Raw genomic sequence first — 13,926 nt, forward strand, 5'->3', positions numbered from 1 at the left:
TATTTATTGAAACAAGATATTGATTTGGAGCCCAGGGTGATCTTGAACCCACACCAGTTATCTTGCTTCAGCCTCCCAAGTGCTGACATTTACAGGCACCACCATCACTTTCTCTGAGATAGTATCACTGTGTTCCAGGCTGACCTGGAACCTGTGATCCTTCTGCTTCAGCCTTTCTACATGCCAGGCATGCACCAGCAAGCCTGTCCTCTGAGCTTCTTTTCAGTGACTGTTACAGCAGTGTGGGCTCTAAGGAGAGGATGTACCTTGTGCTTTTCCGAGACAGTCAGGATTTGCTTCACAGACACACAGCAGAACTGAAGCTGGGTCTCTCTGTTTGCCTTCTTTCATTGTTCAGGTCAGATGTTTCTTTCACAAAGTGGGTCTCAGGGATCCAATGAACTAGCACCCAGGGGCTCATCAGAGCAGGATCCAGACTTTCCTCCTGTTTCTTAATCCTTTCATGGAGCTATGACAATTTACCTTCTATAAAAATTATCAGAAGGCTACTCTCACATGCTTCTCAGCCTCATGTGGCTTTGTCGCCTGTGGGAGGCTCCTGCAGAGTAATAATGGGAATAAAGATAAGAGAGTGAGTTCAAATTCTAGTCAAAAACCAAGATGAAATAAGTTTGAGTAGATCAGAGTGGGGGAGCATTTGCCTGAAGTTCTGGTTACTCGGGAGCTAAGAGGATCTATCTCATGAGCCTGGGAGTTCAAAGCTAGCTTAGCTCCTAGGGTGGGGGGTTACGGCGGTAGTGGTAAGAGAAATAGAGTGTGACCCTTTTTCTTTTATTTTTTGCTTGGATTAACAGCATGTTTAGTGTTGACACAACTTTTCAAATTATAGATAATAAGGAGGCTTAAGGGAACTTGGGATTTTTGACACTAATGTGTCGTTGTTAGCCTCTATTTATACAATCCTAGAAACAGACAGAACTTAGGTTTTTTATTATTTTTTCTTCCTTTTAGTTGATTGAGTTTGTTGTTTGACCAGCACTTAATTTTAATATTCTCTGTCTAAGCTAAAGGGTTTTAATGACACAACTGAGGTCTTTGTACTAGTAGAGCAGCTTCCATTTTCTGGCTCACAGCCTATTAATGTTCTGTGGCCTCTTGTTCAGAAGTGCAGAGGACTTAAAGTTGGTCATGTATGTGCATGAATGAATTTATGTGCATCATGTAAGCTGGTGCCAGAATATGCTCAAAGTTAATGTCATGGATACACTTGAACTAGAGTATCTTAGTTTGGGTTTCTATTGCTGAGTAGAGACACCATAACCACTGCAACTCTTACAAAGGAAAGCATTTAATTGGGGCTGGCTTACCATTTCAGAGGTTTAGTCCATTATCATCATGGTGGAAACTATGACAGCGTGCAGGCAGACATGGTGATGGAGAAGGAGCTGAGAGTTCTACATCTTGATCTATAGGCAGCCACAAAAGAACTGTGTGCCACTGAGCCCAGGCTTAAGCATCTGAGACCTCTAAGCCCTCCCCCACAGTGACACACTTTCTCTAACAAGGCCACACCTACTCCAAAAAAGCCACACCTCCTAATAGTGCCACTCCCTATGGGCCAAGCAGTCAAACACATGAGTCTATGGGGGCCATTCCTATCCAAACCACCACATATGGTTACATGTAATTGTGAGATGTGGTACTGGAAACTGAACCCAGATCCCCTGCAAGAGCAGTAAGTTCTTTAAATTGCTGAGCCATCTTCCCAGCCTCTGATTTTGCATTTTAATGTCTGATAAAATGTGGAATTGGGCCCAATGCACATGCTAATAATGCTCCTGCATTGTGTTAATGTGTTGGAGTAGCAGTTGCTCCTCAGCCTGCAGTAGATTAGAATAAGGAGGACCTGGGGTGGGGAGTTGATGCTGGACAACCTCAGCATTCAACAGTGACTGACAACGAAGAGGAAAGAGTGACCAGAAAAGAGGAGGAACATTTAGAGTAGTAAAATGGAGCAAGGAATGTTGTTTGAGTTTCTTGCCCCATCAGGTCATGCCACCGCTTCAGCCCCAAGTAAACACACAGAGACGCTAGTGCTTCTTATTGGCCAGCTCTCTCTTAATTATTAACCCATAACTACTAATCTATGTATTTCTACACGGCCTTATCTTAACTAGAGAATGCCTGGAGTGTCCTGATTTCCTGATCTCTACATGGCATCTCTTCAAGGTCTTTGCCTACCTTTCCCTGAATTCTCCTCGTCTCCTAGTCCCACCTATCTTCCTGCCTCTATTGACCAAACAACATTTTATTCATCAACCAATAAGAGAAACATATATACAGAAGGGCATCCCCCATCAAGGGAAGATATGTAAGAAGCCACAGGCTCCAGTCTAAATTTATTTATTTGATGTTATGTGTTCAGTGTTTTGTTTGCATATTGTGTGTATGCACCATGTACAAACCTGTTGCCTATGGCATTCAAATTGAGCATCAGATTCCCTAAAGCTGGAGTTACAGATGGTTGTGAGCCACCATGTGGGTGCTGGGGGCCAAACCCAGTTTCTTTGGAAGAGCAGTGCTAGTCATCATCCCAGTCCCGAGTTATCTGTCTTTATGGTTTTGTAGAAACAAAAGCTAACACACAGGGCTAGGAGTTAATAGGACACTTTGTCGATTTGGGCTTATCAGTAGAGGGACTCAGCATTTTGCATCAGTGGAGGATCCCTTTTCATTTTCTTGCTTGTTTCCCAGTTCCAATTCCCTTCTTTAACAAAAAAGGTTTATAATACTATATTATTAATGATATCTAATAATGGACTTCATTACAACATTTCATACATGTGCACAGGCATTTTGATCACATTCACCATGACCTTTGCTGTCCCATCTCACTCCCCCTGATGACTTGTCCCCAACTCTTCACCCTTCTGCTTTGTTGTCATGTGCTCTTCCTCCCCCTAATGGCCCTGAATTCCACTAGAGTCTGTTAAGAGTGAAAGGTCATTTACAGGAGCATGGGTGCCTTACCAGCGGGTTACACCCCTTGGGGGGAGGAGTCTCTTTTCTCCAGAAATCATTACCGGCCTGCAGACCCTCAGGGAGGGCTGGGCCTCCTGCGCCCCTCCCCCATTCCAGTTCTTCCTCTTGACAGAGCCTCACTGTGTCATTCAGGCTATCTTCAAGTTTTCAACCCTAATTCCTCCAGTCCCCCTCTTATTTTCTCGTCTTCTCTCTCTGCTCCATTTCCAGAAATCTCTCCAAGTCCCATAGAGCAGAGCAGCTCAGGAGACTAGGGCTAGAAGAGATAGGTCTCTTATCCTCTGAGCTGTCCCTCCCATCTCAGGGCTTCCTGAAGAGGGGATATTTGGTTAGTCTGGAGTGATGGAGTGAGGATCCCCTGATCTTGAGGAGGAGAGGAGGCAGGTCCTCAGTCTCAGTGCTCCTTAGTGTGGAAGGAGGATCCTGGGTGAGAGACTCTTTGGACTAGATAGAAGGTTGTATTCTTTCTTCCTCATAAGGACTGTTTACTGGGGAGCAGGTGGGCTGGCAGATGGGAGGAAGCCCTGGGCACAGAGAAAAGGGAGCCTTAAATGAACTATAAGTCACCGGCATAGGGCTTCTTTCAAATGGCTAAAGACAATTTCTGTAGAATTTGGGTGTAGATAAATGTTGGTAGGACTTATATCTCATGTTCCATCCCTAGCCTTTCCTATCATTCCTCCCTACAGGATGGGGTATGGCAGCACAGCAATTAAGGTCCTCTGATATACCTCCAACAACATGTAACAGCTAGTGCCTACTCTGTAGATGACCTTCCATTGGTGACCATGACAGCACACACTGTCTCTCCTTCCCCAGAGCTCACAAGTCAATAGAAGTTGCATACAGAATACTGTTTGAAGGGAGAACAGCGTTGAAGTGGCACACAGCACAGGGACTGATAGAGAAGGAAGGGGCTGCAGAGCTTGAGCTCGCCCCTGCTTCTCTGTGTCATCTAAGGCTTGCCTAGAGATGCTCCAGCATGGCCATGCTGTGTCCTGAATGCTCCCTTTCTAGAAAGTTCCCAGTTTACAATGCAGGCGTCTTTGCCCTCCCTATCTACCGAGTAGCTGTTGAGTTAGGAAGATGAAATTCTTTTGGGAAATGGCCAGAAGGAGGCGAACTTGCTTGAAGACAGATCAAATTCTGATTAAGAGTTTACTAATTTCAAGATTTAGATTAACAGCTCCTGTCACCTTAAGATCCCTGAGGTTTTTACTGTGTTCTTGTCACCATGTACTACTACCTAGACATGGCCATCTTCTCACTATGTGGAACATACTAGGATTGGGCTCTTCCTCCACAGGGCAGACTGAAATCAATAAGCACCACCCCACCCCCTGCTCCACCCCCACCCTCAGAAAGGTGCTGGGGATCAAACTGAAGGTCTGCTAATTCTAGACAAGTGCTCATTTCTAAGTTGTACCCTCAGACCTGAAATTTCTAGTACCATTATCAATCTGGAAAAAAATTGATACATGCCCAGCAAATGTTCATTTGTGACACATCTGAGTTGCTATTAGTCCTCTTCTGACACTAAACTTATTTATTTGATAAATATACAGACATAGAAAATGGATGAGGGTCTGGGCAGTGGTAGCACATGCCTTTAATCCCAGCCCTCAGGAGGCAGAGGCAGGCTGATCTCTGTGAGTTCAAGGACAGCCTGGTCTATAGAGCAAGTTCCAGCATAGGCAGAACTGTTAAACAGAGAAACACTGTCTCGAGAAACCAAAAAAAAAAAAAAAAAAAGAAAAGAAAAAAGAAAAAATGAAGAAAAGAAAAAAGGAATACTTTTTCCTCAACAGGTAGAAGCATAGAAGCATGACCCCCCCCCCAGCCCCACACACACACACTTAAATACCACCATTTTAGGGAATGTTATTGTTGGGGAAAGTGAAAAACTAGGTGAGTGGTATAGGTGTGACAGGAAGGCAGGGGCCTGCCTTCTTTGGCTTCCTTTCCTCTCTGAGGTGTATAGTCCATTCTGGAATATCAGTTTGGCAGAGCTCATGAATCTGAAAGGCACAGCCTCTCACCATGGCCTCTGCCCGTAGCCTTCTCCTTGGACTCTTGTCCCACCTCTCCTAGGGCTGCCAGGTTCCTTCCTAGCAATTTATCTGGGCCCAGCTGCAGAGACTAGCGATCTGTGGTCCAACACACCTCAGGTAAATCTGCTAGTGCTCATTTAAGGTGTGAGCCTCACACTGGAGTCTTGGAGGGAGGGAATGGGACACACGTGCACAGCCTGATTCAAACAGCTAGGAAGGGACTAGCTGCCCTGGGTGTGGGCCAGTGTGAGCAGTGTGGGCCAGGGCTCCCTTGATAGGAGAGTACAATGAGGTCCTCTGGACCTGAGAGCATCCCTGCCTTTTTCCTCTCCCCCAGGCTTGGCACCTCTGTGCTGGGAGACTCAGCAGCAACTCTTGTTCTTGAGTTTGGTTTGTCTTTTTTGTCTAATTAGTGTGTGAATGGCAGTCTCCTATTCCTTCTTCCTCTGAATTACACCCAGCCTCCAATTCTAAGTGAATGGGGTTTTGATTGGTTGGGTGGGTGGGTGGGTGGTTGGGTGGTTGGTTGGTTGGTTGGGTGGGTGGTTGATTGGCTTTGCATTCTCAGTTATCCTCCTGCCTCAACCTCTCAAGTGCTGGAATGATAATGATTCTCCATTCCTGGTCTACTTTGATTTTTTCTTTTCTTTTTAAATTTATTTTATGTGTATAAGTGTTTTGCCAGCATGTATGTATGTGTACCATATGTGTGTTCGGTGTTAGAGGAGGTCAGAAGAGGCCATCAGATCTGCAGGAACTGGGGCTAGTATGTGCTGGGAACTGAACCCAAGTCCTCAGCAAGAGCAACAAGGGCTCTTAACCACTGAGCCATCTCTCTAGTCCTTTCTTTTGTTTTCTTTTGAGACAGGGTCTCATGTAGGCTAGGCTGGCCTCAGACTTGCTATGTAGCTTTGGTTGACTTTGAACTCCTGATCCTCCTATCTATACTTCCTAAATGTTCAGATTATAACATTGTACTTTGTTGGAGAAGTCTTATGTCAATAAAGCACTGTTGGGCCAATAGGAATCTAGATAGGTGGGACTAGGAGTCCAGGAGAACTCGGGGAAGGAGAAAAAAAAAGAGTCAAGATGTAATGCCATGGGGTAGGAAGCCAGGAAAGTTCTCCGGTAAGAGACATACTTAGATTAACAATTATGGGGTAATTACTTAAAGCAGAGCTAGCCAGTAAGAAACAAGCAAGGCCAACAGCTTCATAATTAATATAGCCTCCTGTGTGTTTATTTGGGACTGATGCGGCTCTGGAACCAGGCTGGCAGGAAGGCTTCTCTCAAAGAAAAAGGCTTCTCTTTACAGTACTTCTTTGTCTTTGTTTTATATGGTGCTGGGAATTGAACCCACAGCTTTTGTTTCTTTTGGTTTTTCGAGACAGGGTTTCTCTGTATTGTTTTGGAGGCTGTCCTGGAACTCACTCTGTAGACCAGGCTGGTCTTGAACTCACAGAGATCCACCTGTCTCTGCCTCCCGAGTGCTGGGATTAAAGGCATGCGCTACAGCTTTGTATGCATTAGGCAAGTGCCCTACCCACTGAGCTACCTCCCCAGCACCTCAGTTGTGTTGCCGTGAGCCTTCAGCAATAGGGAAAGAAAACTGGTGTTCCCTCCTTGGCTGAGGCAGACAGCTGCGTCTACCCTTAGAAGCAGGGCTTTCGCTCTTTTTATTTAGCTCAGAGGTGTGAGCACTGGGACTATGACACTGGTTAGATGGAAGCGCATGCGTGCGGTGCCGGAAGGTGACAGAGCAGAGTGAGGGAGAGGGTAGAGGCTCTGGGGAACTTCCTCTTCCCTCTGTCAGAGCTGGGATGGAGTAAGGGTGGGGGATTGGTAAAGACAGACCCCCGGGGAAGCTCCAGGGAAGCTGCCACTCTGGGGGGGAATATTGTTGTCCAGCCCAGTGTCTTTTTTGTTTGTTTGTTTTTGATTTTTCGAGACAGGGTTTCTCTCTGTAGCCCTGGCTGTCCTTGGACTTACTCTATAGACCAGGCTGGCCTCGAACTCACAGAGACCCACCTGCCTCTGCCTCCCGAGTGCTGGGATTAAAGGTGTGCTCTGCTGCCGCCACCCTGTCAGTGCTCTTTTTCTTTGGCCTCGTGTGTGTCCCTCCAGCTCAGGGCTGGGGTCCAGGACATCACATCTCCTAGTTGTATCTGTGTTGAGCTGGGGGTGTTGAAACAGGAAGTGTTCTACACTGCTTGAGAGTACAGCATTTGGCTAGGAGCAGGAGCTGGGCCTGCCCCACAAACCCTCTCATCTTAGGCTAGTCCTCTCCTTAGAGGCCTGTCCAGCATTTTAGGAAGGACTTGAAGATACATTTTTATTTTAGAAATGAGGACTGAGAATAGAACCCGGGTTGTCTGTAAGTCAGGCAAGCTCTCTACCCATGAGCTACAGGCCCAGATCCTGAAATGTACCCAGTGTTTGTTCTCATGCACCAAAAGAAACTTCTCCCTCACACTATCTGTATGGGAGAGGCCTTTCTTCCACCTCCTTTGGCAAAGTATCATAATTCAGACATCTGGGAAGTGCCTCATGATGTCTGACCTAGACCCACCCTTTCTGGAACTGAGCCTGCTCTGATAAGAGGCGCCTCTGCCCACACCATCTTTGGTGTCAACAGGCGTCCTACCCAGGCCCTTTGCTGCCAGAGTCACACCGCTTCAGGTTGGACACCATTCCTCCTGGCCGGGGTCCTGCATAGGCTTACAGCAGACACCAGTGCTCAGTGTTGCTGACTCTGGCTTGCATACCTTGGGCAGGGACCCTACAACTCCCAGCATGCGCACGGGGCAGTGACTTCACAGACACACGTTCTCTTTGCCTCTCCCAGCTCATGTGCTCTGCCTGGCTCTAAGGGCTACAAGCACTCTCAGTTTGGGTGGAGCCATGTCTCTCATGGTCTCAGAGACAAATTTTCCTCATGAATTTCTCGGGGAACCCCCTTTTCCTGTGTTTTCCGAGTAGGCAGTCTTCTTGCCAAGTCCTCCTTCCCCTCTCCAGGAGGCTGTGTAAGTATCTGAGAAGCCACTGCGGAGATCAGGGCCCAAAGCATATTTCTGAGCTGGACAACTATTTGTGTGAAGTTGCAGCCGCTGAGATCAGGCCTGGGAAGCCTCTCTGGGGTGGAAAGAATGGAGTGGAAAGCCCAAAAGTGGGGATTGGCAGCGCTCCCAGCCCCACATGGCTTTCCTGTGCAACACCACATGTCCGAGAGGATTCCCAGGCTAACATCCAGGGCCCTCCCTGCCCTCCTGCGGAGCACTCTGGGAACCTGGACAGCCACTTGACTTCTTAAGGGAGCTATTGTACAGTCTGTGTGTGACTGAAGGTGGGGCAGATAGATGAACAGAAAATAGCTAATGGGTGTGGGGTGGGCACAATGGCTCAGTGAGTAAGGTGCCTGATGCCAAGTCTGATGACCTGAATTTGATCCCCCAGACTACATAGTGGAAGGAGAGAACCAACTTCTACATATGCAGCATGCGTGTGTGCACAAGCTCGAATGTGCATACACACACACACACACACACACACACACACACACAGTCTCTCTCTCTCTCTCTCTCTCTCTCTCTCTCTCTCTCTCTCTCTCTCTCTCTCTCTCTCTCTCTCTCTCTCCTGTGTGGAAAAAGGACAAGAGGGGACAGGCGTGTTCCTTTGAGGGATCATCTAGGTGAGACCAAGTTTCACCTTTTATATCATCTAGTGTGTATTTTGTTTCATTTGCTTGAGTCCAGAGAAGGCAATAGGAGCCTTTTAGTGAGCACAGGCTTCCTAGGCTGGGCCATGATAGTGAAGCCACCAGCCCTGAGGGCAGGAAAAAACGTAGGAACCAACCCCTCTAGTCATAGCCCATAGGGGCAGCGCTGGCTTGCTCAGAGGCACAGAGGTGTTTGAGCCAACTCTGTGGCCTACGAAATGAGGTGGCCACCTGCCCATTCGCTGCCAGTGCTGAAACCTGGGCAGTCCCAGCAAACAGGTTAAGTCTGTCACACTAGAATAGAGTCATAGTTGAGCCCTACTGCCCTCATGTCCCAAGACCCTTTGGGTATGGGTTGGCAGCCAGCTGCCTCCTATGGGTGATACAGACCCTGCCATTGCTAACGCAAGGAGCCCATCACCTCTTTCAAGCCTTGGTTGTCTTGCACATCAAATGGGGTTCATAACTGCCCCTCCTGACTTCTGGTATTTGAATGAGAAGCAAAGCATGCCTGGTGAAGTGCCTGTCACACAACAATCGCTCAAATGTTAGTAACTTTGTCCATTACTCATCCTCTCCGTCATTCAGCAGGCTTGAGTGTGTGTGTTTGCACCAGGTGCTGCCTTAGGCCTCCAGAACAGAAACAAACATGTGCTCTTAGGGGGATGGGGACTCAAGCAATAGGTGAATCAGGCCTATTATGGACGAGAAGACTGTGGCGGGAAGCTGGAGAGTGCCCTGGGGAGTGGGGAGTGCCACAGCTGAAGGCTGCTTTAGAAGCCTCACTGGGATGGGCACAGAGACCCGCAGGATGGGAGGGGCAGCTCAGGAGAAGGCTCTGTTGGGGAAAGAGGAAGCAGAAGCATGTGCAGAGACTGAAGCAGGGATGGAGGACATGTTCAGAGAGTAAAGAAAGGGATGCTGAGCCAGAGATGGGAAATAGGAAAAGATAATTGCTGGGGGCTCCTAAGTGCCCTTGGAGGCCATCGGAGGTCTTAGTGCCCCGTTTCACTCCACGGAAAAGATTCATAGGGTTTTGGAAAGGAGAGTGGCATGTGCTGCCTTGCATATTTCAAAAGATATTTGTGGGGCAGACAGAACTGGAGCGCAAGGGTGGAGAAGAGGGGTGGGGGAGACAGACAGAGACAGAGAGCCCGGTGATTGTTAGCTGTTAGTATGACAGCCTGGTAGGATAATGGTCACCTTGCCCCGCACACTGAGAAAGGTTGGTTGCTCAAGTAGACTCACTTTGGAGAGAGTGTTAGTAGGTTTTTTGGGGGTGTCCCTTAAAATGGTCTTTAGTAACTCTTTAGGTTTTATAAAGACAGGGTTCTGTAGACAGGCTGTCCTGGAACTCACTATGTGATCCAGGTTGACCTTGAATTTGTCATCATCCCCCTGTTTAACCCCTTGAGTGCTAAGAATACAGGTTTGAGTCACTACACCAACTCTGATGTTTAACACCTTGGTCACCCTCACAACACCCTAGTGACCCTTACCAAAGGAAGGGAGGGAGGGCACTTTCTCCCAGTGAGTTGTGGATCCCATATCTTTGCAAAACATCCCAAGTTGATTAACAAAACATCTGAACTCCTGTCTCCCTCAAGCCACTCTGTCCATCCAGAGCAGTAGTCGTCAGCTGGCACAGCCCTGCCCTTCCTGGTCCCCTAGGGCAAAGGACCAGCAAGCCTTGCCTCCTGGCCACCCTGCCCCTGCTTGCCTGGGATCCAGATGCCCTGCCCAGAACACTCTTTTCCCAGGCCCTCCCCTGCCGTTCTGACTGGGAACCTGACTTCCCAGGGCAGGGCAGGCTGAGGAGGCTGGGGACATATGAGAAGAAGCTCAGCTTGGCTTCCAGTGCTTCAAACCCAGCGTCGCTCCCCTGTGGAGGCCCACTGGCTGCTCAGCTGCAGTGAGGGACTTAATACTGGATGGCGGGGCCCTGAATTATAGTCTCAGGCACCATGTCCCCAAACAGCCCCCTGCCCCTTGCTTTGGATCAAATGAAAATGGCTTGCCTCCATGCCCTCCGGTCTCTGCACAGAATGACAGGAAATCATGCCATCCTGCCCAACTTTACCTCCAGCCTGTTTCCGAGTCTTCCCTCTGGGAACCCGAGGGCTCTCCACTCCAGCTGTTGTGGAGTTTGTGAGCCTGGGACATGGTAGCCACCTCCCACCCTGCAGGCAGCATTCCCTGTGGGCTTATTTGCCCATTTTCAAGCTCTTTCTCTGTCTTGAGGTCTTCCTAAGGCATAGCCCCCTTCCTTCCTCCCGTCAGTCACACCGCTCTGTGCTGTTGAGTGGGAGGGAAGAATGCTTGTCCTCACACAGGGCCCATCCCTTTCCTCGTCGTTGGAAGGCCTCCATGATGACCGAGTGTGGAGTCCGTGACATCCTGGATTCCATGCTGTCCTTGCTCCTGCCAGGCACACACATTTCCTTGCTTTGTGTGAAGCTCAGTAGAGTATCCTCTGCCCCGATACTGAGTTTCCTCAGCTGGCCTGTTTTCAAGACAAAGATTGCCCCACCCTACCTGTAGAGGAACCCACCAGACAGGCAGCCAACAGCATCCAGTGCCAAACCCAAAGCCAAAAAAAAGTAATTTGCTGCAATATGTAAACAACTTAATGATTGCCAACTGGTGTTTACTGTTGTGTAAGGTTTCCCTCTACCTGGGACCCCTCTAGGGTCCAGAAGAGGGACCAAAATTCTTGGGAACCTACTGAGTATAATTCTGTCTTCCCACCCCCACCCTGGGAGTGGGCAGGTATTACATGGTCTGTTTTAGTGGGGGAAATGCTGGTTGTCAAGAACTGTGTAGTATCTGGAACCTTCATGATCTTGCTTGGTTCTTACTCAGCCTGAGCTGTAATAGTTTATCTAGTTCATACCAAGTACTTAGCGGTAAGTAAAACAGCCAGACTTTAGTTGGAGGTTCTGATAGACAGAAAAGCAGGGGTGATGCACCGAAGGCTACTCTGCCTCGAGGGTTCTACTTCAGTGATCTACAGCTCCTACTACTTGGAATGAAGACACATGGATAGCCCCTGCCTTTGCCTTGCATGACCTGGTTCTTCCTGGCCCTCATGAGTCAGTCAGCGAGTTCAGGTCATGGCCAGAATTTGCATGCTCCTTCGAGAGAAGAGTTCTGTGCATCCCGAGAACATTCCAGTACTTCTGTTCTTAGAGCTAGAGCCTGGGACACAGCCCCTGAGGAAGAGGACTATACTTAGCCTGGTCTCCAGAAACAGAAGGCCCCATCCTGAAGCCATCTTGTCACCCTTTGCCCATTTTTAAACTTTCAAAGGTTCCATAGTCCCAGATTCCTGAGCAAACTAGGGTGGTCGGCCACATTCCCACTGCACCCCCACTCCGGGTCTCATAGCTGGACAAGAGATCTTTTTATTTGTATTTGTTTTTTAGTCCATGTCTTTTATTAACACATGTATGGTCTTCTGATTTGTAAGTCAGACAATGCCTGGCACATAGACGTCTGTCAAAGTGGCTGGCATACAATACCCCTTTGAAGGGCCCTCTTGATCAAGGTGATTCATTTTGCCATTTTCGTCTGCTTCGTAGTATTTCAAGTCAGTCAACTTAACCTTTTTCTCTCTTCTGCTTCTTGAGAGTAGTTTTAGACCCTCCACCACTTCTTAGCACCGAGAAGTCTCAACACAAGATCAAGTGTTGCTCCTTTGGAATGTCTTGCTCAAAGTGTAAACATCTTCCGGTTTGTTTCAGCAAAGATCCACTTTCGCTGGTCAGGACTTCCTTCCTTGTGCTAGATTCTGGCTTTGCATTTTCTGTGGTATAGAAATAGGCCTTTAACTTGGCTTCTGATATCACCCACCACCCCCTCTAATCTCTGTTTTCCTTCTCAGGTCTATCTGGGAACCCTACAGATCTGGAGAAACGTAGACTTGTTTTTGGACAGAACGTGATACCTCCAAAAAAGCCCAAGACTTTCTTAGAATTAGTATGGGAAGCCCTGCAGGATGTCACTCTCATCATCCTGGAGATTGCAGCCATCATCTCCCTGGTCCTGTCCTTCTATCGACCCCCTGGCGGAGACAATGAAAGTGAGTGTCTGACTGAGCTGCTCCACACGGCAGACCTGGGCCCTTTCCATACTTAGTACTAGGGGCTGACAGGTTATAGTACGCAATGTTCCTATTACCCAGCAACCCTAGTTAGTGCTGGAAGTTGACAGGTTGTAGTACACATGTTTCTGTTATCCAGCAACCATACTTAGTACCAGGAGCTGACAGGTGGCAGTATACAATGTTCCCGTTGCCCAGCAGGCTCTGCAAAGGAGAGCAGCCAGCAGCTAGTAAACCATTCTCCTAACCGTTCCCCTTCCCCTACCACACCCTCACTCAGAACACCACCCATCCTGTGTCCTTACATCTGCATCTCAGAGTGTCCTAACCATAGTGCTTGGCATTACGGTAAGTAGCAGTGAGCGCTGACTGCGCTCTGTGTGACTTGCATGGGCATATTTTGTGCTGTTTGGTAATTAACACAAATAGACCTGTGGATGACGAGAGGACAGTCCATCTGCTATCCTCACAGCTGTATTTTCTATTGCTCGCTCTCTCCGTGACCTTTCGTCTTGTGGAGGTTGTGGAGGCTCCACCCTCATCTCAATTGCTCTTTCTCCCCTCCCTGGATAGTGTGTGGTCAGGCTTCAAGTGGCCCAGATGAAGAGGAGGAAGCAGAAACCGGCTGGATTGAGGGGGCAGCCATCCTTACCTCGGTGATCATTGTGGTGTTAGTGACGGCCTTCAATGACTGGAGCAAAGAGAAGCAGTTCCGGGGGCTGCAGAGTCGCATTGAGCTTGAGCAAAAATTCTGCATCATCCGGAATGGGCAGCTCATCCAACTGCCAGTGGCTGAGATTGTGGTGGGAGATATTGCCCAGATCAAATACGGTGAGAGCACCATGTTTCTCTGGCCTGTACTCCCAGCACACATTTGAGGAGGGGGTCCACTGACATGAGGCGCTGGGAGTTTCTGAAACACTCTTCCCAGTAATCCCCAGCTTGTGTTGAGTTATCAGGTAGAATTTAAGGAGATTGTGGGAAGGAATTCTGGAGAAAGCTAAATCTCCCAAGAGACTGTCATACTTGTGCTCTGTATGGCTTAGCAGTAAAGG

At 48.3% G+C, this 13,926-nt stretch overlaps 1 protein-coding gene across 6 annotated transcripts in view; it reads left to right on the top strand.

Moving 5' to 3' along the window:
* Atp2b4 (ATPase plasma membrane Ca2+ transporting 4) overlaps window positions 1-13,926 on the top strand; it is a 108,700-nt gene that overhangs the window by 56,739 nt on the left and 38,035 nt on the right. For all 6 annotated transcript variants that reach the window (XM_040738538.1, XM_040738534.1, XM_040738533.1 and 3 more), the window contains 2 exons: window positions 12,653-12,850; window positions 13,445-13,702. In XM_040738538.1, the coding sequence (XP_040594472.1) occupies window positions 12,653-12,850; window positions 13,445-13,702 (456 nt within the window). The remainder of the gene's footprint in view (window positions 1-12,652; window positions 12,851-13,444; window positions 13,703-13,926) is intronic.

This window comes from Mesocricetus auratus, unplaced genomic scaffold (genome assembly GCF_017639785.1).
Source record: "Mesocricetus auratus isolate SY011 unplaced genomic scaffold, BCM_Maur_2.0 Super-Scaffold_100676, whole genome shotgun sequence".
Taxonomy (NCBI): Eukaryota; Metazoa; Chordata; class Mammalia; order Rodentia; family Cricetidae; genus Mesocricetus; species Mesocricetus auratus.